The sequence below is a fragment of the Melopsittacus undulatus genome, chromosome 3 (assembly GCF_012275295.1).
Source record: "Melopsittacus undulatus isolate bMelUnd1 chromosome 3, bMelUnd1.mat.Z, whole genome shotgun sequence".
Classification (NCBI taxonomy): domain Eukaryota; kingdom Metazoa; phylum Chordata; class Aves; order Psittaciformes; family Psittaculidae; genus Melopsittacus; species Melopsittacus undulatus.
This window is the reverse complement of record NC_047529.1, coordinates 98,340,235-98,366,240: the sequence shown is the minus strand read 5'-3', so window position 1 is coordinate 98,366,240 and position 26,006 is coordinate 98,340,235. Positions and strand designations below refer to the sequence as shown.

The 26,006-nt window shown below is 38.7% G+C and overlaps 1 protein-coding gene across 6 annotated transcripts in view; it reads right to left on the bottom strand.

Moving 5' to 3' along the window:
• LTBP1 (latent transforming growth factor beta binding protein 1) overlaps nucleotides 1-26,006 on the bottom strand; it is a 188,229-nt gene that overhangs the window by 6,554 nt on the left and 155,669 nt on the right. For 5 of the 6 annotated variants that reach the window (XM_034060292.1, XM_034060295.1, XM_034060290.1 and 2 more), the window contains 7 exons: nucleotides 25,543-25,668; nucleotides 23,139-23,282; nucleotides 16,805-16,987; nucleotides 15,262-15,348; nucleotides 11,831-11,959; nucleotides 10,413-10,553; nucleotides 7,943-8,113 (listed from right to left, as the gene is read on the bottom strand). In XM_034060292.1, the coding sequence (XP_033916183.1) occupies nucleotides 7,943-8,113; nucleotides 10,413-10,553; nucleotides 11,831-11,959; nucleotides 15,262-15,348; nucleotides 16,805-16,987; nucleotides 23,139-23,282; nucleotides 25,543-25,668 (981 nt within the window). The remainder of the gene's footprint in view (nucleotides 1-7,942; nucleotides 8,114-10,412; nucleotides 10,554-11,830; nucleotides 11,960-15,261; nucleotides 15,349-16,804; nucleotides 16,988-23,138; nucleotides 23,283-25,542; nucleotides 25,669-26,006) is intronic. The other variant, XM_034060293.1, reaches the window with a different exon arrangement.

The window sequence follows — 26,006 nt, the reverse complement described above, 5'->3', positions numbered from 1 at the left end:
AATAACATCCATGTATGGGCAGAGCAGGTTATCATCTCTGACTGACTCTTTCAGCTGTGAGAAAAGCTGTGCAGAAGTGTAAAAGCACTTTCTCACAGATGCACACAAATGTTCTTGGCAGAGGAAATCCATGCTTTACCACAAAATACTAACTCCTCTGGCCTGCATGGAAGAAACCACCACACAAGACCAGCCAGTGAATGGCAAGGGGACAAGTCAAGCAGGTCTGACAGAACACTGCTTCTTCCACATGAATGATATGATGGGGAAGGACTGACCAGAATCTGGACATTGGCTTCTCAGATTACACAGTGTTGATTTTGCACTTAGTGACAGTGGTAGTAGAAACAATGTTTTTCTTCTGTAGGTAGCAGTCAGAACATCTGAAAAGCCACAGAGCTCTGGTGTACATGAGAGTTGGGTAGTTTGAAGATTGTGCAAGAATATTTTGTACTGCACGTTTGCCAACACAAAGTTGTTTATTATTTAAAGGAGAATAAAGAAATGTTGACAACAGAAACTTGTTTCCTGCCACACTGGTTCTTTGCCAGTCAAGTTCTGTATGTCTGCATTTTTAGTTCTCATTATAAGTAAATTAGTGGTTACAAAATGATGAAGAGCTGTTCTAGGGAATACTGTAAACTTGGTATTTGTTACAAAAGATTGTAACTATATCAAGGTCTTCTACAAGGCTGTACATACAACTGTAATAATCTATTAACCCACTGAATTCTATTATGCTTAATTAACCATTTGTTAATACACTTTTTAATAGTTTCTACATTAATTGTATACAGAGCTTTTATACAAAAACTGACAGAGCATTTAAATAGTCTTAAGTCACTCCAAAGTCCTCTTTACATATAATTTATATCATTGTTTTGCTACATATACTGTGATGATTTGAAATTAACTGTAATAACCTCTTAATACTGCACATTCTCTTTAGATGTAGAGTAGAATAGACTTTATCTCTCGTCTTTTGTAATGTGTTGATGCAGTTACTAGGTGCTCAGGCGATACACCTAAGGAGAGCAACAGCAACCCACCTAAGAAACCAGCAGTAGAAATTCAGGACCAGTAACAGGGAGGCACATTCTGGAAAGATCATGAGAACTGGTATTTTGAAATAAGGTAAATTAGAGGCTTGGATGTCTTAGAAAAATGAACACATCAGAGTCCCCCTCTGGAGGACAGAGCAAGTTAACGGCAAGATGGATGCATATGCCTAATTTTTGTTGTTTTAAACTCTTCCCCTTACTATGCTAAGTTCCTACAGTTTAAATTAAAAATAGTATATTTCAGATCACTGTGCTGAGTGCTGATCACTGTTTTCCAGGGAGGAGAACTAAATGAAGAGAGTGCCATAAGATTTGGGGGTAAAAGCATGATGGGTGCACGAAAAGTTGTAGCAGATACACAAATGAGAAAACAGCATGATCTTGCCCTAGGAAGGTGGCAGCAAGAGACTTAGACCAAGAAGGCAGTAAGGGAAGAGAGAGCAAGGGAAAATGTGTAACTTACCCCTGAATGACAAAAATATTTTAGCTGTCACAGAAATTAATGCCCACTTGCAAAAGAATCTTTCATGTAAAGTAAAAAAAAAAAAAGTAAATTCTGTAATTCATAATCAATGATAAAACCTTTTTCTATATAGATTTATTTTTTCTGCTTGCTCTCTCCTGGCTGTGATCAGGGACAATACAACTGCAGTTCAAGAGGAAAAAAAGACTTGTGTTTTTAATACAATTTGGTCTACATTGCTTCACGTGTTTCTATGTTTTTCCTCATAACTTGCAAATGAATGATTGAGACAGCTTGCTGTATAACTTAGGACAGCCATTATAAAAGGAAGCTGATGTAGGCTTTAAAAAATGTAAAGGACATTATTTAAGTCATGTTTGCATATGAAACAAGCGTGCTGGGGGATTACAGCTAGATGCACATGCATACTGGCACAGATGTTAGCCATAATTGGTGATGAAAAACAGAATGACAGAGACAACACAAGTTGGATGGACTGACTGGCTTATAGGTGCTTGTTAACCTAAGTGCAGCTGTGCAAATGTACATCTAATTTGATATGCAGTTTTTGTAACTGCACAAGCCTGTGTGGGCCTTATTTGTACCCAGAGGCCTAAAAATCCTAAATTCTCAAGTCAGAAAAATTATTCCTTACAATAATTATTCCTTATTTCATATTTGAATTTAAAACAATTAGATAAAAAAGCTTTTCCTGACATAACCATGAAACAGCTGCATCAAAGCCAATCCTAGCTCCTGCTCATAAAGCAAGCTTTATTTCTGTTCCAGCTCCTCAGAACTGTCACCATCACACACAAAAAAGGAGCCAAAGCTATCAACACCAAGGCAGTTCCTTCAAATTATTTAAAAATTCAATGGTTTCACCATGGAAGAAATCACTGGAGAGAGGGACAAAGCCAAGAAAGCATTTATAACATGTAATATATGGCCCTTCCCAACTAGAGGTTCTAGACATCAGTCTGAATTGGTTATGTTTATGCTCTCTTGAGAGACTGCATCATCTGTGACCCAAAGCTGCAGATATTTCTGCTCTACATTTAGATTGTGTTATTTGACAACTAAGGTAGTTTTATTGATATCTTCCAAGAGCAGATGCTGAGGTTTGTCATGGACAGCATTCACATCCATTCTACAATTCTTGGTGCTAAAGAAAAAAGGAAGGGAAGCAGTCTTAAAGGATTTTTTTTCACGAGTTAAGAAGGATATTCATATCCTCACATGCGGACATGCTATATGCAGTCTCTGAGGAAATGTAATTATCAGTCTGATTCTTTCAAAACCTCTTGGTATTCACCTTTTGTTCCTCAACTAATGCTGCTCAAATTTCCTAAAACAATCTTCTACTACTCAAGGTAGACACTTAAAAGCTGTAGTAAGAGCCGGGTTGTTTCTGCCACAACTTTGCAAATGACTTTTTGTCTCTATGCTGACTCCCATGTATACTGTGAGTATACATGGAATGTGAGGTTCCATAAGGAAAACCATTCCCATGCTATTCTGCATGTCTCTTCTAAACTTCACACAAAGCACTGAAAATCTTAATCAATAGAAATGAAAGCAGCCAACTGAGCATAAGAATTTGAATATTCATGGCCCAATTACTGTAGTATTCTGAGCTCAAGAGATAATCCATTTGTCCAGAGTCTACCAGAAAGGAAAGAGGCACAATGCCATCCTAAATGCAAATGCAATGGTTTCCAGAAAGTAATCCAGTGTCCCCCTGCTGATTTTTATGATCTCAAAAGAAGACAGATGGAAACTCATCCTTCGCACACAATTATTTCCCCTGTACTTCCAGATCTTCATGACTAACGTAAGTCAGGACTTGAAAGGAACACCATGCTCTCATAATATGGAACCTCAGCCCAGAACTAACTCATAATGTTTACAAAGGATACAGAGTTCCTTGCAACAAAAACACAGTCAAACAATCTGTTCTGGCAGAAGGGGTAGAATTCAACAGCTACATATAGGGGTGCCTATTTCTCTTCCTTGAGGGGAGACTGGTAGGACCAGCACAGATATGTGTTTCTGTATAAAAAAACACCCATGTGAAACTGGCCAAAAGGAATCCTACATTATACAGCACTCTAGAAGATTCATGTTACCCACTACACTTACTGTTCTCCTAGTCTGAGCTTTACAAATGTTAAGGTGGAGATAAAGAGAAACTTCAAGTATAACCTGAGTCCTCAGCAGTTCTTTATGTGTCTCCTAACCCAGAGAACTTCTGTAACACTTACTGACTGGAGTTCTACCATCTTCCTTTCTGCAGGTCTTCTAAACAAGTGGTTCCATAAAACCCCACAAAATACTAGCATTTAAAACTTGCAGTAAAAAAGGTGTGTATAAGGTTATACAAATAAGCAGGCTGATAAACTGAATGCTAGCATCCTTTACAGCTGCCTAAGAATGTGTTCATGATGTTATCTTAGTAGACAGACAACCACCAAGTTCTTAGTTGTAGTAATGTAACACACACTCTGCCCTCTCCCAATGAATATTATTGTAACATCTGTTTAAAAACTGTCCCAGTTTTTCCTTACCCCCTTTTTCTGTATTAAAACTTCTCCAGGCAACCAGCTGCAAGAGGGAGAAAGCACACTCCTTAACAGACTGGCACATCTTTTGTTCAGGGGCACATAATTCCACCTTCCTAGTATCCTAATGTGTTACTGAAGCAAAGGTGGGACTGCACTGAAATAACAAACTCCAAGAAGATAATTTTACAAATACAGTCCCCCGAAGTGACACACTGACTCTGGCACGTCACCTTACTAAACATTTTCTAGCTGTTACTTCTATCTCCTCCCTTCAAATTTCCTGTGCCTTGTAATAATATACCTTGTCTAAAATCCACTCCAGCCCCATAAGGGAGTTACAGGAGCTTCTGGAAGCTTAGTAGGTTTATAATTCAGGTGCTCCATGTCCAGGTTAACATGAGATGTATATGCCCTTATTTTAGATTCCAGACTGTTCCAGTTCTCTATTTTCTAGCATGGATATTTTGACCCAGCTGCTAAACCCATCATTGCCTGTCCTGCTGCAGTTACTAGAGGATGGCCTCTGGATACAGACAATTTGGTCTTGGGGCACTAACACTAAATTGTCCAAGGAGGCAGAACTTCTGAAGGCAGGTCACCCAACAGGGTGTTTTTTAGGGGTTTTGTAGTTTATTTTGTTTTGTTTGTTCATTTTTTTGGAGGGGGTTGAGTGCAATGCAGAAAGAAAGTTTTGCTTTTGTTATATAAAAGAAATGTCCCCAATTATCTAATTTTCCTCAACTGTTCAATTAATACAGACTACAAATTGCAAATCTCAAACACCACAGTGGTTTCTTAAGGTTGATTACTGAATGTTCTTTGGGCAAGGACAGTCTAACACCATAATGAGCCCAGAGAGAATACATTTCAGTAGTTAATATTTTGGTGTTGGATGCAATCTTTGAAAACCTTTCTCTGTAATATGATGATAACATAAGATCATAATGTTAGAGACAACATAGTTGAAGGCAATCTGTCTTTGCTTCCTTTGCTTCCAAGGACTGCAACACAAATTCTTTATACAAGTAAGATGTACTCACTCACATCACTATAGCTCACGTTTGCACTATTTTGACCAGGACTTTGATACTAGTATTTTGAGCTTGCTCCTTGATACCATTATCAAAATACATATGAGTCTTACTGTTGTTAAGATGATATTGTTCAGTTGCAATACTTCAACAGGTGATACTTATTTTTGTCTCAAACTCTGACTGTTTAGTGTTATCTTCAGTGGGGTTTGTTTGATCAAGCACTCATTATTAGTTTTTAGAGATCTTATTAGTTACCTAAATTATGTTTTCATGCTGGTGAAAGGCCAGATTTCTTTTTCATTTAGATGGATCAGTTTTTACAGAAGTTCTCTATCTTCCCACTGATTTTATGTTGGATGCTACTTAAAATGGAAATTTAAATCTTGTAATGAAAAATGGAACTGCTCTGAAGACAAGCTGGGACACAAAAGTTAAGAGATTCTTTCAATAAAGCATGAGTTTGTTATAGAAGGAACTTGCAAATGTATCACTTATGGTGGTAGGCCTGTATTTCCTTTCCAAGTGCAGCATCTAGATCATCAAATACAAGAGGAGCATAAAAAAGGCAAAAGGAAACCACAGATAAGCAAGTGACCTGTTCTGTGATCCAACCCATTTTATGGTGAAAGTCTTCTGGTGATAACACTTTTTACATCCCTAGGTCTTCTTTAAGATGTGTTACAAATCTTCAGAATGCCCCTAACTTGGGAAATAAGCAAACACTTTCAGTTGTAAATCTGGCCAACACAATACACGAGTCCTTAAAAATGGAGAAATTCCTAGTTCCCCAGCCAGGACGTGAACCTGTGACCTCCTGGCCCAGAGGTGCGAAAGCACTCTCTCAAGCTAGTGATATCACTTTAAGTACTACAAACTGAAGACATGTCAAATAAATCATTTATTTGGTTCAGTCAGCTTCAGATTTTTCTTGGTAAATGTTCTGAAACCAGAGAAAGTCTTCCAGGTTTCTGTGTGGGTACGTGCATTTGTACGTGAGGACAAATGAGCATGTACCACCTCCACTACGAAATGTAAGCTTGCATGCTTGCTCTGACATCATAAAGATTCAATGTGCTTTTGGTTTTTTTTAACTATGTTCCTATCTATAAGGTTGATTTAAAATATCTGGGATCAAAGCGTGCCTTGTAATTTTGGTTAAAGCAGATACTTTACAATGCATATTAACTTCAAATTAAAATTATGTCTGGAGGGAGAAGGATATTATGATCCAACATAACCCTCATCAGCTTTGACTGAGGGTCACCCAAGCGATGTTTAGCATGTTATCCATCAGGAACCTTCATATAATTTCTAAAATGAATTTAAGTTTCTTCAGAGAGCTAGTTGAGATCTGTACCCCACTGCTGTCACAGGATTGCTGCTGTGGAATCCTGTAGTCCTAATGACCAGAAACCCATCTAATTTCAAGCCTACATATGTTCAGACTGAATTTGTTCCAATGTTTTCCTCACATCAACACTAATTTAAAAGCTTGTGGGAATCCTTCACGACTCTGCTGTAGAAGAGTTCAATCATTTACAGCCTTTGTTCTGCATATAGGCTTGGCATCTCTTGTCAGACAGGTTCTCCATTCCTTGACCATCTTGGTAGTCCTTTTCTGTTCCTTTTCAGATTTATCCTGCTTTAAAAGTAACTAGCTAGAAATATTCAGAAGCAAGTCTCAAGCCTATCTTAACTTTCTCCACCAGGAACAGCTTTCCTTCATCCTCTCTATCTTTCCACCTGAGGAAGTCCAGGTCATAGCAACAATTCTTCCTATTAGCTATTGCCCTTTTTTTTTTTTTACTATTACATTTCATTCCATTGCAATTGTTATTCTAGCAGATGTAGTAATTCACTGCCTGAGAATGTCCTCCTGTAAGATTTGTTCTGACAAAGACATTTCAGAGATTTCCATATCTTATAAATCATGCTGCTGTCATGCCCTGTTTTTCTTCTTCAGTCTCCTTCTGGGGTAAGCATCAGTCAGCAGTTACTCCAGCCAGCATCAAAACCAGGCACTTTTTTCAGTTGCTGCACTTCCAAAGCAAACTCAAACAAGTAAAGATACATAAGAACAGGTTCAGGGACCTTGCGAGTAAATTATAAATACATAAAACTTAGGTAGACACAATCACATTAGTGCTTCACTGAGCTTCTCTGTAGTTTTAACTTGCTACAAGTAAAACATGTACTATTTTAGCCCTGATATTACAGTTAGAGTAACACAGGGCCAAGTAAAAAAATAGGTATGATAGGAATAAAATGCTTTACTAGCATAGCATGATATTCCTATATGGAAAACAATACTACTGAAAGAGACATTTGTAGTAAGAAAGCTACATCCAAACTAGGCCTTGGAGAAGTTTATATAGGGCAGAGAAGTTAGTATGGTTCAACTATAACACTAGCAACAAAAATCTAAAACAAGTTATGTAACCTGTTGAGTATCATGCATATGTGTGCACACCAACTGTGCCTCTGTTTTCACAGATAGCTTTTGTCAGGCATGTTAAGAAACATTGCTGTTCTTAAAATGCCCTCCTGTTTCCACTGAGGTTCTGAACTGCCAGTCACTGATAGTCCCACTTGAAGGAAAAAGGGTCCTGTAAGTGCCAAAAAATAAAAGCAGCTACATTTTCAAAATGCAGACTGTAATGAATTCCCTTTAATTAATGAGAAAAATTTCCATTAGTGCTTGAAGGGTTAGGGTTTTTTGTTCTCTCTTATGTTATTAGCCTAAGTATAAATGCAAGGGATTAAACTGATGATTAAGTATTTCAGATTTCATTCCAAGAATTGACATGTATGTTCCCTTACCTGACTCCTTCATAGGACACAGTGCACACTGCATGCCCCAGGCTTCACCATACAGGCAACAGCACTCAGTATATGTAGTCTGCTTTCCAACCAGAGGTCGACTACAAACAAAATCATCACTTAGATGCTGCCAGCAAAGATCCTGGTAGACCTCAGTTTCTTCAGTTTGTTCTGGTGAAGAAGACAGTATTAGATCATCATTGCAGTGCTGTTATTTAAAAAAAGATAATGACATAATACAAAATTTTCTAAACTTAGATTAAAAAAAGAACCTAGCTTTATACACGTTGCTCAATACAAATTTAAACTTAGAAATTATGACCTTATTTAAGGCTTGAGGTGGTTCATCCTTTGTTCAGCTTTGCAAAAAACTTAAAGGGTTCTGGTTTGACACTATTAGGCCAATTTAAAAACACACTGGGTTGGACACCCAAGAAAGAAACTTCCTAAACCAGCAGTCAATGCTGAATGCTTAACACTGACTCAGCTCTGCTCTCATGGAAGTTAAGAGAGCTTGACAAAAACCAGTATTAAGACAGAGATGAGTATGTGAGGAACACACCAAGGATGGAGTGAATCTTTAGAAGTTATTTTGCTTTTCTTATATTGCTGTCAGTGGCATCTGAAAGAACTTTTACAACTAGGGCAGAGCTGAACAAAATTTTACAAGGGCTCAATGGGAGACTGAACAAATACTTGGAAGAGAGTTTGAGTAATGAAACAGACAAACTACATCAGGCTCAGGAAATCCCCTGAGCTGAAAATAGCTGGAGGCTTGGAGAGTGCTGGGAAGAAGTATTGTTTATCTGCTCTTCTGGTCCCTAATCATCCACTTACAGCTATTGTTAGAGACAGAATACTGCTGTGAACTACTGTCACATTCTTAAGAACATTAACAAAAACATGTATTTTTGTGAAAGCTGGACTATTTCAGAGGCATACTAGTTCTGACAGAGATCTCAGTAGGAGCAATTCCTAGCCCTAGCAATCTCTGATCACTGCTGATCAGAGGGAGAGGAACTGTAAATTTAATCTTCCACTTGGAATGCAAAAACCTCAGCACAATTGTTTTGTAAAGACATCTGCAAGTTTCTGATTTTGTTCCAACATAGAGTGAAAAATAAGTGTCACAAACCAAGGTTCTGTTTTGTCTCTGTGCTATCTCTACTGCATTTTCACATGATGCACTGATGCATGGGTGAGTACAGAATTGCAGCCTAGATCAAGAGGAAAATGGTGAGCTCTGAAAGCGCAAAGGTGATCAGCATTTAGGTGCCTATTTCTACTGAGAACTTGCCACAGCAAGACAGGAAGAGCAGCAGTGGGCCTCTGCAACCAACTCCAAATTCTGCCGGCAGCAAAGGAACCATACTGCCTCCTGCTTCTCTGCATTGGGGAGGACATTGCCAGTGTCATAAAGGCTTGAGTACTTTGTGCTAGGTGAGATCATTGCTGTGTCAGTGCCAGTACTGCAAGGCAGAAGACCCTTTGGGCCTTTGCATTCCCTTCACATCCTAGATGAGCCCAAAGGACAACCCTGCTCTTGGTTTGTTTAACTGAAGATTGAACAATACAAGTGCTGTGGGTCTTCCAGTTTCAGGCAAGAGGATGACCACATTACTCCTCAAAAGTATCAGTCTTATAATTAGGAGTGACTAAAGCTGGCATTCAGTCTGTATTCCCATTTCCTTTCACAGATGCATCTGAGGAAAATTCATTGCAAGTTGCAGGGACCAGAGGTCTGGATTTATGGCTATACAGTGCCAATGGTAATCAAACCCATTGTAACATTTCTTTTAAAGATGTGTGTGGCATAGACAAAGCTGTGAGGACTGCATAATGCTCAGATTTCTGAGATGTTTCTAAGAATCTCATAATATCTTTTTTTTTTCTGAAATCAGCGTCTACTGAATTTAAAAGAATGTGAAAAACTCTTCCTTAAACAATGACACTGCAGCCCACAGCTTGAAAATGTGAGTTTGATGTTGCCTCAATATTAATCAGTTGAAAGTACAGGTAAAATTTCAGCTATCTCCTCCTATACCGTGTTACTCCTGTTTTTATTCTTTGCTTTGTTAGAAGCAGTCACTCATTCTGAACTGAACATCCAGAGTCAGCCCATAGCCAAACCCCAGTCTTAGTAAGACAGCAAGAGGCTGTGCCACATTACCTACAAGGCTGGATGAGGCAGACACAAAGCTGGGGGCTGAAGACTCCCCAGCCCAAACATAATCTCATTAATACTTCCAGCAATCTCCTATCTGTATTGGTAAAGTGGAGCCCTGTGGAGTCCTACATCATGATGCCTTCTGGATCAACAGATGATGGTCCAAGCATTGCTTTCCAAAATCCTCCAAAAGAGCAGGCACATCTGAGCATGACCCAGCCTAAGCTTCCTGGGATCTGTAGGCATGTCAGCACCACCTCACAGAGGTGCACTCACTGCAGTAATATGTATAATGGATCATACCACTTGAATCTGCTGGTCTGATGCATCGCTTTTCTGTTGAGTCCAGAACCATTGGGTGTGTACAGAAACAGTTGTAAGATCCTTCTGTGTTAATGCACTGGCCATCAATACAGCTGTTTGGGTCCTGACATTCATCCGTGTCTTTAAAATGGAAGGAAATGTATCAAGGAGAGCCAGCACAAAGTAGTCGCATTGTGTTAATCCATGTTTTTATTTTCCTGTATTAGGAGCAGATTTCCCTGCATGCCTTCTGTTAATTACCACAAATACCAGTTGCTGGCAGCAGAATCCTGCCTGTGCCCATGAAGAAGGATGGACAGATCAGCAGGATGCTGACCTCTAGTTCTCCAGCATCTGGATGAGTTGGCTTGCTGGGGGCATTGGAGTGCCAGGCATACCCTGCATCAAGCACAGCTGCAACTGCTTCTCATGTTCCTATCCCTTTAGGACAGTACCAGCAGGTGTTAGAAGTGGGAATACTCTCTGAGATCCTTCATGAGCTTATCAAAAGGGATCACCTTACCTAGAACTACCACAGTAGTTCCTTAGTTTGTCTTGGAGAGGAAAAGCAGAAATTCAGCTCAAATGGAAGAGCAGGCTGTTTTACTTTGGATAAGTTACATTAAATCAGCAAAACCCCACCCTTTGTAAAAAACAGTCATAGAATCTGAAGGTGAAAGGCTCTCTGACAGTGGCTGCAAAAATTACTTCCTTTCATTATGCTATTCTGCACATTATACATAGTTTTCTGCTTACAAAATAAAAGCCAGGGTCATGGTTATGAGTAATTTGCAGTTGAATACCAGAACCACATGAACACAAGGTTGTGCAGACTAAAATGGACTTATCGATGACCTGAACTGTAATTTCACATTGAGTATTAACTCCTTGTGGAAAATATCTGTCCTTGAAAAAAAACCAAACTCCGTGAATTTAATTTATTATAGTAAACTTACCAAGTGAAAGGTGAGCTTCAACATACAGGATTCCACTGCTCACCGCATATACAAAGAACAGAAGGCTAAATTGTACTTTGGCAGAGTGAAGAAGCAGCGTGCATGCAAAGAGAAAGTCACTTCTGATCACTTTGTGCTGCCTTGCCTATGCACTCAGAAGAGCACAAGAGGCTGTTTTGGAGATGCAAACTCCTGGGAACAATTTGCTGAAAAAGGAAGCAAATAAAGCAAAGCCTGCTCTACATGCCATTGCCATGTCAGCCAGAATTGCTGCCCAGCCAAGCAGAAATGAAGGGAAATGACCCAATGCCTCTTAAAAAGCTGCTAGAGGAGTTTGGAGGCACAGTGTTCTTCCCCTTGCTGGGAATACTGCAGTTCTGATGGGAATCCTGCTGTATAACTTTGCTTGTTTTGCCCATCTGCATACCATTATGGTGACAAGACCACTTTAAATAAACTTACCAAAGCACTGGAGCTTAACAGGGTCATAGTATGTGCCTTGTTTGCAGTAGCACTCGTAACCTGGCTGCGTATTCAAACAGAAGCCATTTTTACAGATTTCTTGTCCAAAGAGTTGGCATTCATCAGCATCTGGGGAGTAAACATTAAAGTCTGTGTTACCATAATTGCTGTGAGGCCACGCAGAGAAGCAGGATGGAATAAAGCCTCTACACTTCTCTGTTCAAGCAAACTTCACCTTAAACAGAAGGCCCCAAGAGCACAAGGTATCCATTGGATAAAAAATAACTGGTGTGGAAGGCTATGGTGTGCTAGGAAAGGAAAAACTGGTGGACCATGACTAACCCTTTCTCTTCGTCAGAATAAGTCCTGTGGCACAGAAAGACTGGAAGAATCTGTAGCATCCCTTTCTTTACTTTGGTATCACGCCAAACAAACCAGATGTAAAATACAGCCTGTATTTTCCAGTATAATTTGCTTCAGCCAAGGGATTCCCACCATGGATCTAATTTAATCACACAATCTAATTACAAAACTAACTAAGCAGTTATGCCAATGGATGGTCTTTGTGAGTGCTCTCCTCTTTCCATACAGTTTGGTGACTCTGCTATGCTGGGTAGGGAATCTTCATATCTGCACAGCTTGTGACTTCATTTTTCAAAGCTATATGCACAAATTCTGTGGATACTTCCCACCACATAGGACCAACTGTGTTTATTGCTAGATATTAGTCTGCAACTACTATAGATCCCATTACAGCTGTCAAAGAGAATCTACCACACTTTTAAATGGGGCTAAATGTTTTTAGGAGGTTTCATGGAAAATATATGCCAGCTCACATACAGCTTTTCACAGTTGTACACATTTTTCCCCAGTCTTGTATTTATGTACTTGTTGCTGTTGGAATTCCGTTCACTTCCTTTTTCCGAACCTACTTTTCATTTGCTAGACCTACCTAGAATAGTCAGTTAAAGTGAGGCTGGTATCACAAATAGCAATAAAAAGCACAATGAAAAGTAGGTAATTCTCCTTTCAATATCAGTTACCTTTATCCATTCTCCCCTATAGATTTACTCCCCATCTGCTCTTGGGCAACACAGATTTTAGCCCAAACCTGTAATTTCCAGCTGTGGAGCAGTTTTAAAGGTGAATTATGCAAATGTTTACTTTTTCCGGAAGAACTGAAAGTGTTATAGAACTATTTATTTTTATAGCCAGTCTCCCAGCCACTTCAACATTAAATATTTTAAGTTTGACTGTCCAGCAACAAGAACGATGAAAAGATTAGTAAGAAATGTTATGTACACCATCTGCTTTTTTCCTGTGGAACATGGATTTATGCCTGTGGAAGAATGGGAAAGCCTGGGAGTAAAGGCAGGGAAGGCTAGCTGAGTATGTTCACTTCGGACAATTATTTCCAATTGAGGAATAAAGAGTTGCTCCTACAAGCAGAAGCTTGTGGATGAAAGCAAAAGGAACATAAGAGTTAGTGTAAAAAAGGATCAGTCTAGATGTCCCAGCATGCTGTAATGGTCATGTTACTAAAAGTACTTATCCATTTATTGTTTGGCCATTGTGCCATTCCTAAGGTTATTACAAAATAAAAACTTACTGAAAACAGAAGAAGTCTTATTATGGCAAGGATTTGTGGAAGATAGTTCCAGATGAACTATTTCCTCACTTCAATATTTATGGCAGCCAGAGATGTTATCAACTCTGAGACAGCACAACAAAAACAAAGCAGACTTTTCTCTGAGACACATTTGGACATACTGTACACACGGCATGTCCTAAATCTACATTGCAAAGATATACAGATATCTTAGATCTGCAAAGACAAACAGCACACTTAAGAAATCCCTGAACAAAAATCCTCTCAGAGAGTATTAAGTCCTTTAAGATGAGTTCTGTGACAGTGTCCTGACTTGGCAAGATGTAACTTGTCGGTCTGTCCAACACTGCTTCCATTAGTCTTGGGTCTGGATTCACCCCATGGCACTTTGTTCTTTACTGCAGGTTGGTGGACAAAGCAACACCTCCAGAGAGTGGAGGTGTTACGTGAATTACCCCATATAAATGCCCACATTAATTTGAATGAATCTGGGCATTGGTGCCTTATAGCCTTTAGTATCTTTTCCACATCCCATGCACTTTAGAGGTGCAAAGAAACACCTGCTGAGGATAACACAAAAAAATATTACTAAAACAGAGAACTGAACTGAAACATGGTCTAGTCATGAACTCTAAAGGAAAACCAACCTTGTAGTGTCCTCAGTGAGGAAAGGCAGTTCAAAAAAGACACATAACAATTGTTAGGAAAAAAAACCAAAACTTTTCAAGTCCCACCAGTTTTTGCCATTTCTCAGAATTAGGTCTGACAGATTAAGTGATTTAGCTAGAAGCAACTCTTGAGAAATGCTTATCTATCAACCAGCTGATACTATGGCTCTATTCAGGTCTTTTTATGTGATACAAACAGAGTACTTTGTACATTTACTCCTTGACTTGTAAAACAGCAATTCCAACAGGAACAGATACATTAACACATATGCTTTTCTAAAGATCCTGTAGCTGCTAAGTAATCCAAAGATAAAATGTTGACTTTATTTTAGCTAAGACAAATACCATGTATTTATGCCAAGGAAAATTAATCTCACAAATTACTAACATTGATAGCTACTTCTCAGACTTGAAAAGGAATTTCACTAATCTCATTCTTCCTTCTTAGCTCCCTCCTGCTTACACCCACTAACTCCTATCACTCATATTTCTCTACAGCCTTTTTTTCAACTATAAGGAAGAAATTCTTTACTGTAAGGGTGGTGAGGTACTGGAATGGGTTGCCCAGGGACGTTATGAATGCTCCATCCCTGGCAGTGTTCAAGACCAGGTTGGATGAAGCCTTGGGTGGTATGGTTTAGTGTGAGGTGTCCCTGCCCATGGCAGGGGGGTTGGAACTAGATGATCTTGAGGTCCTTTCCAATCCTAACTATTCTATGATTCTATTCTATGATTTCATGAAGGTCTGTCATGAAAATATCATTGTTGAATTTCTCTTCAGTTTTTATGTCCATTCTAACTTGCAGGTCTAATGATTAACAGAATTTCCTTCTCTCTCCCAACTCCTCATACATTTATTTACAAGTTTAAGGTGGTTTTGTATTTCATATGTAAATGAATATTTGAGGTTTGCGGTGTCAGCAGCTACTCTCACAGTACTCTCACTTAGTACAAGTTAAACCAGAATATTCCAAAGACTATAATTGGCATTCTTAACAATCTGTCAGATGACGATTTTCAGTAATGCTTCATATCATAAACTGCTTTTATCACCTAATAAAATTTGAATTAGTATGTTTACATTGCTGGCTGACATTTCTAGTCAACTACCAGAACTTCTGAAATAATTAAATGTAATACAAGTCAGTACTGACCTTTGTAATTCTGAGCAAGAAGCCCGTAAGATGATTCTCCAGTGGGAATGAAACCTTTTCCTTCAGGACACAAATCACTAAATTCAGCTAGGAGAGAAAGAAAACAAAAAATTATGTTATTGAGAAAAAGTTACATACGTATGTGTTCCATATGTGTTTCGCGGTATTCTGAGAAATCTGAGGCAATGTTTTGCCTTATTCACATCTATCAGGAAATCATGCACACCTTTAGAGGATGCTGACACTATGGCTGGGCTTTCTCTTGCTTTCAGTTGGTAGAACTAGGTTTAAAAAACCTAGCTAGGGTACCCACAGCATCACAGAGCTTCATGCAAACTAGCTTCTCTTGCTTCTTGGCAGGAGAATGTACTCCTTCCTTGGTTTCATGGTGCACTGCAGTTATAACAATACCAGTAGCCAAATTATCTTAATTAAAGCTAGCATGAGCCTCTCTGAGCTATACTGCAAGCTGCAATCTAGACATACCCCAACTGAGATACAAACCCCTGTCCACATTCTTCAGTCCTTATACAGGAAAAACACTAATTGACTGCAACAGGAGAACATGGTGTAGATTACAAAGGAAAATTATTTAAAGTGTCTGGGAGACTACAAAACCAAATAAGCCTATCCAAGCACAGAGGCTCTTTTCATAACACATTTTATTTCAGTTTCGCTGATTCTGAAGTATAGTTAAAACAAGAATTAAACTTGATGATACATTTGTGTGAATAATAATCTTTAGTGTTTAATCTCAAAAATTTTACACATGCTCTCTCTTATATGATTTTTTCCAGAGGGATTTTGAATTTCAGTCATCACTGTTTATGTCTCAAGCACTGTTTTTAATATTTGTGACAAATGTCATATGGCTGTGTTTTTCTAATTTAATATTAGAGGTTAAACAACAGTCTGTAGACAACATGATTAACTGAATTATTCAGTAAGTAGCAAATGTAAAACTAATGTCATCTTATATATCAGTAATTCTTAGTGCTGTGAAAACACTACAAGGAATAGCTGCAGACCATTGTAAGGCTTACCTTTGTTTCCCAGCTTGTGGGAAAAAAATCTAACATGTTACAGCATCTAGAAAAAGCTTCTGTGAGAATCCAACTTTGTTTAAAATCAGTTGAGATAATGCTGTTCAAAACCAGGCTGGTTTTATGCCTGGGGTAACTGTAGTGAAGGCAATGTTATTTACACCAGGTATGTAAATGCCCCGTCCCTGGCAGTGTTTAGGCCAGGTGGGACAGAGCCTTGGGTGACATGGTCTAGGTTTGAGGCATCCTTGCCCATGGCAGGGGGTTGGAACTAGATGATCTTAAGGTCTTTTCCGACCTTAACCATTCTGTGATTCTATGAGTTATTCCTATTAACTTGCTAACTTTTCCACTATGGAAATCTCCCATGGTTAAATCATGACTAAATACTACAGAACGTGTGATTTAATGGGCAAGTCTTCACTGAAGGCAAAGCACACTACTGTTAACATAAACACAACACTTCAAAAAAACTGAAGGGATAGAGGGACTCCTCTTACCAGTTCCAAAGACAGGGCATGGGAAGATTTCACAGTTATCACCCCAGCCAGCACCCAAGGTACAGCAGCATTCTTGTTTGGTTACATTGGATGTAAGCACATTGTCACAGAAATTAGCATCGTTCAGATTGTAATAGCATTCCTTCTTTCCATCTTCACGTTCATCAGGCTCTGCTGGGAGTTCTAAAGGTGAGAAAAAAAACATAAATCACGTAAGATGACGTGAAATGAATCCATTTTACAGAATCAGAAGAGCCCCTATGACTCAATTTCACCATAGTGAAGACCAGCATTGTCAAGTAGGGAAGAAAATTGTTAAGTACGAATTTTGGTTTAACTTTTGTTCTTATGAAGAATGATGGAAGTTAATAACCTTCCTTTGACGTTTTCAGACCTGCTCTCCAGCGTAGCCACAAAGGGATTCTTCACATTTGCACCTTTTAATTTTACGCATTGCATGAAGTACCTGCTTTCGTGCTCAGCTACCTAACTAAAGTACCCAACTACTGATGTAGTGCTTTTCACATGTGAGCTTGGAAGCTCTTCAGAAAGGTGAGCAAACATTACAACCTCACTTTACAGATAAAGGAGCTAAGGCAAAAACTGAAAAGGCCCAATTTTCAAAAGAATGAACATTTCCAGCCCCTTTTAATTTCTCTGGGGAAAAAAACATGTTCCACACTTGAATACAAGGCCCTTTATAGTTTTTGCAAAAGTAAGCAACTGACTCCATGGTAAGCAGAGGAATATAATGCAGATGTCAAGTTAACTGACTCTGTGCTTTACTTTAAAATAGGCAAGTAGTCAGATTTTTTGCCTTTAATAGCTGAGTGGGTTCTCTCACAATATTTATAAGGACTGGAGGCAAAATAGTCTCTCCCATAGATCCAATAAAACCCCCCTTTAATAGTCAAAGAGCTTTCTAAAGCAATGCACTCCTGAAGTACACCAAGAAGTGAGTCTGAAAAGAAATACCTAGTTAAAGCTTCTATGGTTTGTAGAACTCTGTCTATCTAACCTTGTACTTCCACAAAAATTCTTGTCAAGCTTGGAAGTGGGAACTATCACATAAAATTGTTATTCACACTTGAGCAATATGAAAAACTTGTCATAGGCCATCCATAAAGTAACCAAGTTCTAAAATCACAAATGCTCATATGTATTAATCATACCCAGAACTTTCTTCAGGAACTTCAGATAGATAAATCTTGAAGCTATTGTTTTATTTCCTATTTATTCTGGGAAATTCATTATGCTTAGCGTAATTCATTACCCTTAATCCACAAAACCCTACTCAAACTTACTGCATGTTGGCTGATTTTCCATTGCTTGTGATTTCATTTGTTGCTACTCAGGCTTTCCCAAAATATACCAAGCGCAAGAAATTTCACAAGTAACACATGCATCCAGGCACGAACTGAAACTTTATGCCGGAGTGACAGTGTATTTCAAAATGCTACAAGATTAGCAAGACACAAAGAGTTGTGGTGTATAAACTATATCTGTTTGCCTTGCAGTTCTTTCCAATAGAAAGCTTAAGGCTGGCCCACGTAATGTATTGGTATAGCAGGTAGAGCCTAGTTCACTTGACCACACCATCTTCCCACCTGTCTCCCGGAGATCAAGCTCAGCCTCTTTATGCCAGTTACAGGATGGATTTTATTCTAATCCCATCCACTTAAAAAATAATGGTTGTGAGATGGGAGCTTGAAGGTAATGACTGTCCCACAAATGCTGCCCACCCCCACTGTCCCAAGCACATGGGGCAAGGCAACTTTACTGAGCATGCAAATAAGCATGCAAATATTAGATCTGTTTTGAGAAAAGCAGGTTTAAAAACGCCACTATGGATTGCTTCTTGTTGCACTTCAGTAGTATGGATGTGAGTAACAGTTCTTTAGGTTTCTAATTCCAAACAGACAATTGGATTTTTTTCCATTTTCTTCAGAAAAATGACTGTTTCTCTTCTGGGAGGTTGAGGGGCTGGCAGATACCTCTATTCAAACTCAGTACACTGTTGCCCCCTACAAGGCAAACTTTCCTTTGGTGTTTAGCCAGTGTAACTAAGTTATACATTAAAGGGAACACCCAGCTGAGTGCTTATATCATATTTGTTAGTTTAGTCTGTGGTCTCCCCTTACCAGATAATTACAGTTTTCCATAATGTGCTGAATTTCATAAAGTGGCGTGGGTTTGTGGTATCTACTGCTAGCCGATAAGAGTTGTGTTAAGACTGGTGTCACAGAAACACAACTGAACTAAATCTGTTACTCCAAGGTGAGAGAGCAGTACTTTAGCCACAAAATTATACATTTTCCTTGGCCATTTACCATCTGTCTAACTGAATCAAAGCCAAATCATCAACAGGAGAAAAATCATGGCAGTTTTTGTGCTGTTTACACCAGAGCAAGAACACCAGAAGCTGCCCCAGGAGGAAGGGGAGACAGTCTCATAATGTCATTGTTTATTCCCCTTTTACATATGATGTGTTGGTTTCTCCTCCCATTATCTGTTCAGCAGCTTAAAAGTTTGTTGTTTACACAGCTGTGACTGAGGGTTAGTCAAGCAGGCGTTGTGGATGTTTGGAAAGCAAATGAGACACAAATCTTCCTTTTTTTTTCCTTTGAAAACCAGGACCAGTCTGTGTCTACAAGCTTATAATTTCTCTTTCATACGTTATTAAGCATTCAGTAAATAGGTTGGTTTTGAAAGTGGTTTCACAAGGTATGTGGACAAAATATGATAGGAAAAGGATACTTATTTTTTTGGTATCATCGTTGTTTCAGGTTTTTTGTTGCTAGAAAATGTTAAGTATCTCTCGACCTAAGGCATGCTGGTAAAGGAACATAATTTTCAGGTTGTTGATATGACTTTTCTATTAACAGTCTGTAAAAGAGCTTCAGTACAGTTGCTGCTGGATTGAACTCTGAAGTAATTAATAGAAATAGATTTATACACCTTAGAGTAACCTTGATCTGACAACATGCCTCAGCACGTGTTTGACAGAAAAATTCAGACAGGATTCAGTAGATAATCAGGATGTTAGCATATACTTAGACTTCAGCATACGCTTAAATATTTGCCTAAACAGTGCCCTGTTAACAACTGTGACATGAAAATAACCTGAAATATATAGAACTGATATGATCTTACACACTGCAGCTGAGAACCGACTCCTCTTATTCACAGGTGGAATCAGTAAGGACATTGAATCTAAGACTGTGTTCATAGATAACTGAAATTCAGATCATTATTTACTTTCAAAAGCCATGCATGTGTATTGCCTTTACCGCCCCTCACCCTCCCCAACAAATATGAAGAATTTCCTTTAAAGCATTAACACTTAGAAAGATCTTAAAGTTTAGGAAATTCAGAATTTGTACTCGGGCACCAGATTTGTAGCCTTGAGGAAGCTTTTGGATCAGATTTATAAACTTACTTGGCAGCCTCTTTTTTTTTTTGTGCTGGTGGTTGGTTAGATGCAGGAGGGTTTGATTTTGTTTTAATACAAATCACTTGAGGAGAGATTGTCATGTTTGGACACCAAAACTGTCAGTTTTACACAAAAATCCTAGTACATACTGTTAAATATCTTGCAACAAACAACTGGTCACATTTCACGTAAGCAGGAGAAAGCGACTTCTAAATTAGCTGTAGGTACCTAAGCAGGCCCTGGTACCTTGGTGGAGTACTTTCACTGGAATTCTGTTTATTGGCCGAACTTAAATCATACGTATTATAGTCCTCAAATAGATACTATCCTTTCAGCTTCTGAATTCAATGCAATGAGATATATTAGTAATATATGAGTATATGCTAATAATTTAGATGCATACTAGAGCAAGCATTTTTTCTTATGTGGAAAGAATGAAAACCATGTTAATAAGGATTATTACTCAAACCGCAATTAAGCTTGGTACTTGCTAGAAATTCATCGTAAGTGGCTTTACATGTCTTGTTAGAAGAATAAAGGAGAAGACTTTAACCGAAAGTGTGCATTTTTTTTTCTCTCTTAGGTACAGAGATGTGTAACAGTAAAGTCTCATCTAATACAAAAGAGTTCTGTTTTTTGATTTTACCTTCCCTTCCTTCTGAAGCGCTTGCTACATTTTGTGAATAGCATGGGAGAGAAGAGGGGAATAAGATAATCAAACCTTGTACTGTTTTCTGTTTGTTACTGAAACATGACAAGATGGGCTGGGGATATGTGCACTAAGAGGATTGTTTCAGGACACAGCTAACAATAGATGAATTTCCCCGAGTGAAATCTAAATAGAAAGAAGTCTCAAGATGGCAAGTAAGGAAAAGTGTGAACCCACAGCATTCCACAAAGCTAACAGCCTTTAACCACATGCAAAAATGTTCCCAAATGATAGTAACTTTCCAACAATCTTCACCTATTTGCACTGGATACAAGGTGAATGAACATTTCTTTATACACAAAAATACAAAATGAGAAATAGGCAAAAGCTGAGTAAACCACTGAACTATAGATATCTGCAACAGGATAATGCAGATTAAATTCTTCCTTTCTGAAAATAGGCATGATGCAAGCTAATGTTGGCAGATGAAGTCCACATGTGCTGTAGGCACTCTCAAAGCACCGCTCCTGACTTAAGCATGTGTTTGTCAAAGCTAGATGATGTAGCTGCTCTGCAAGGAGATAACTATTCCTATATCATGCTGTGGCTGGTTTCAGGTGAGGCTGGAGTACTCACTGCTAGGCAAACCAACACAGCTGCTTCTTGCTCATCCTGCCATGAGCACATGAGTCTTATGGCACTTATAAATGGGGAGGAAAAGACTGATTTTGTTCCCTCTTCAGCTGCACAAGCACAATTGGTTCCCAGCACAAAATAGCAATAAGCACAGTGAGCAGATGTACAACAATGAAGTGTGCACTGTCAGCTCCTAAAATGTCAAATCCAGTGGTACATGGGGCAGTGACTAGTCAGTCTCTGAGGTTTTTAGAAACAGAAGCCAACTGATAAGAGGAAAAAAAAACCCAGCAAGGCTGCAGGATATACAGGAAAGCAAGAATCCTAAAGGAGACCTAACAACAGTACTTTCCTCCTTTTACTTTGGAACTAAAATAAACAGTAATATCTCTATTCCTAATACTGCCACTTTTATTGTAGTTCAAGAGCACATGGGGTGTACAGGAGTACATCTCACTGGGTCCCAATTTGCATGTTTTCTGGTCTCCTATGATTCTATATTCTTCCTTGATGATCTTACTAGACAAGAGACAAAGACGAAACACATGATTTGTTATGGCCCAGTGAAGGCTGGAGGGGAAAGAAGAATGGCTTAGCTCCAAACTGGTAACAGTAAAGCTCTGTTCACTGGTGAGGACAAAATGGAGTTAGTACTGATAGTAGAGCATTCCTCTGTTGACAGGACTGATGTAAGTTGTAGAATCTGCATCCTGGCACTAAAGCCGATTATTTCAAAGCTTTCCAAAAGCCAGATCCGCCTCAGTCTGCAGTGTAAGAGGAAAATAAGAAAAATACCAAGATTTGCATTCTGGAGGGGAGAAAAAGCTGCACAAGTAAATCCCTTAATTTCTTGTACTCTGGTGCTCCTTAGTGTGGGCTTGTTCCTTTCTCCAAACTAGATCAGTGTACAAATGTGGAGACAACTTTAGGAGTTTTAAACTCATTTTAATAAGCATATTTCCAGTAGTATTTGCAATACTCAAAATACCTGGTAACAAAAGCTCACAAATGCAGCACAATGGACTAGAAGGAAAAATAGGACATAGGAAAAAATTGGAGTAAACTAGGCAAGGGCATTTAAAAAGGCCCTCAGAGAGACTGACGACAATTCAGTGTTTTGGTTTTTTGCTTTCCTAACTACCTTTTCTGAGGACTTATGTTAGTACTAGGTAAAGCTAACAGGTGACTGGCATATGAAAATTTTGATTTTAATCATATGCTCCATTAAGCATCATCCAAGTGTACTAGTGGATGTTTGTAAAAATCTGAACAAAAATAAGCTCACTCATCACAGACTTGATTCCATATCATGTTTCATTATTACAGTACTGCAAACAAGAGATTGCTTATTCTTAACTGCTGTAACTATTCATTATTACTGCCAAGTCTGTAGATGCATCAGAATTAAAAGGCCTTTCTGCTGTATTTTCACTGCTAATGATTCACTGATAGCATATTCCATGCTAGAAATGCCTCTTCTCATTCACGCTTTCAAGAAGACATTTTTTTCTGTTATAGTTAAAGCAACACCAGCATTTAAACCAACTTTAACTTTCCATTGGTTACATATGCAGTGGAAATCAGGCGAAGCATGCAAAAATCCACTGGCATTTTACCTGGTGAGGTACGGAAGCGACACTGTCCGGTCATCGGATCATACTCCTGGTTTTCATCAGAGCACAGGCACAAGAAGGAACCATCCACATTTTCACAGAGGGCTTCGCCACATACTCCACTCAGCATTTCACATTCATTCACATCTGCGGGGAAAATCCAAACCATAAATCAATCCAGACCCATTACTGACAGTTTGTTCTTTTATCTGCTGTATCTCTGCCAATATTGTCTGCCAGATTACAGACAAGATCTCTGGAGAAGGATTAAAAGCTCACTAATACCCATGTGGATTCATAAACAAGTAGTCAGTCCTCTGAAAAAAAGGCCCCTGAAAGCCACAGCACAGTTTATAGACTATAGGTGCTGATTAGGTGCTGCTTGTAGACCAGAACACTGGCTTTCATTTGTTTTCATTTTTTTTAGGTGTTGCTTTCTAATTTTTAAATACTTGCTTTTCTTAATACCCTTTTCTTGGAATTTAAGATTCAGACTAATTTTCTTTGTTTTCTTAGCTTACTTTATTATCAAAATTCCACTGGACTCAAGGAGCAAAATGAGTAGATTTTGTTGCAATTCAGACAGCAGTATGAAAAGAGAATACCCTTTTCTCCTCAAAATCCCATTTTCCTCGTGAACATTCACTGCACAGTGAATTCCTCAGCTCGTCACCATCCCCACCCCCTGCCTCTGGTATGCAATCTCACAGGCTGCTCTGGAACCCACCAGGTTTCCCAGGGAGCCCCTGCTGAACACTGCAAATTTCCTCTCCTCCAAAACCCCACCTATTTTTGACTTGAATTCTGTATGCCTGCTAACGAGTCAAGCATGAAATGCTGTTTTGATTGATGAGTGAGTTGTCTCCTGTTTAAACAAGGGTTACCAAATACTGTCAGTTCACTTAACTTTACTCCCTTTTCAGTTGCTGAAGTTTACACTTGAAAATCTACTTTTCTACTAATGACAGACTCTAAAAATCACAACTTGTGTATAACAACTCAAAAATGTCTATAATCGAGTGGGGTTACTATAGGTTAACTTGTGAGGCAATGTTTTATCCTTTGAAGCTCTTATCCATCAAGAATGAAAGTCTGGTCATATGACTGAATGGCAATTTTGTGTATTTTTACATAAATATGCATTCTAACATGTGGTTTGCTCAGTACGTCTAAAATGTAGTTAGATTTTTGTTTAACTTATTTTTGTTTCTCTTTGTTTATTCTTTACTTTTGTTTTAAGGAATTTGGGGAATGCTGCCCAAAAATAAAGGGACTTACACTTTCTCCTAAAATTATTTTGGTAGCTAACGGGCATCAAAAATTAAGAGTATTTTATATTATATCACGTATACAATTAAAAACCCACATTATTTTATGGTGCAGAATCAGTTCCCTGGCAACTCAAAATTTAATTTAGTTTTACACAAGATTTTTAATCTTTTTTTTTCCTTTATTTGTTTTCACCCATGGAAAGTCACTGTATGCAAAGATAAACATTGGTATGTTGCAAACTAAGTGCCAAATGGCATAAAGAATTTTGTAATAAAACTATTTAATATATTAGAAAACACATACAAACACTTCAGTAAAACTTCAAACTCCCTCTGCTCAGTATTCCATTTAGGCCTCTGTTCCTGGCAAATGTGTTTCATCCTGAGTCTGGTTTGAAGAAACTGCTTAATGAATGCCTTTCCTTGATCTGGTACTAATTTATTAGAAACGTGTGCTGCCTCAGATGGTTCTCAGGTCCAACCACTGCCATTAACAACAGATCTGGAAACCCATTACTCAAGAGAAATGTGTGGTATTTACACCTCTACAGAAATGTCACATTTTTCGTGGTGATAGGTGTCATTCTTGGAGCTCAAAGCCAATCTTAAAATGTGTACAAATACAATGTACTTAGGGGAGTGTACCATCTGACTCCCACTGGCTGTACCACATGCCAGACGCTATTTCCTGCAGGGGGTAGTACGGAGTTCTGGTTATTCAGCTAAAGGACTAAACAGATGTTGCATTTAAATAGGCTAATGTATTAAATTCGGTATAGTATGGTTTATATTTGTGAATGGGCCTGAGGTGCAGAAATAGTGAGGTTTCTTGTGGTGGTTTGGGTTGGCTTTTTTTCTGAGATAAAATGTGTGGCTCAACTTATTTGGTGTTGGTTTCCATTTGAGCCTAATAATGAACTCTCACTGAATGGATGCAGTTAAGTTTCCCATACAAAGTTCACTGAGTAAAGCAAAGCTCAACTGCTCAACCTTACTTTACTAGTAAAGTGGTACAACTTCAATAAAAAATTATGTAAACCAAAAATGTTGTTGTGAAGAAATGCATTTTGCTCATATGCCACTCTGCTCACTAGATAGAACCTTGCAGGAAAGACTGCTTGCACCTAAGAACTCACCTGTACACCCTTGCCCATCCTGTAGGTCCTGATACCCTTGGTAACAGAGGCAGCGGTAGGAGCCATCCATATTTTCACAGAACCCGTGACTGCCACATGTTGTGCTGTTTGCACATTCATCAACATCTGCAAGGAAGAATTATAACATCAGACAAGGTGTGTGACGGGGCAGACATGCATGAAGAGGGCAAAAAAACAGCAGGGCCATTTTGGAGTTGTATCTCTCTGTACATTGGGAAGGAAAACACAAAGGATGAGATAAAAATTTAATGTGAGCAGACATACAATTTAAGAGATTGTTTCAGTGTTAACTTTGTACAAAACTTCAGGCAATGGATTTGGTCAACTGTCTCCCATCTGTTTCACCAAACCTGCCAATCATGCCACAATGTTACATACCAGAATAAGGCACAGTTAAATATGACCATCTCTCTGACTGCCTTACAGATTCTGCCAGTGTAGCA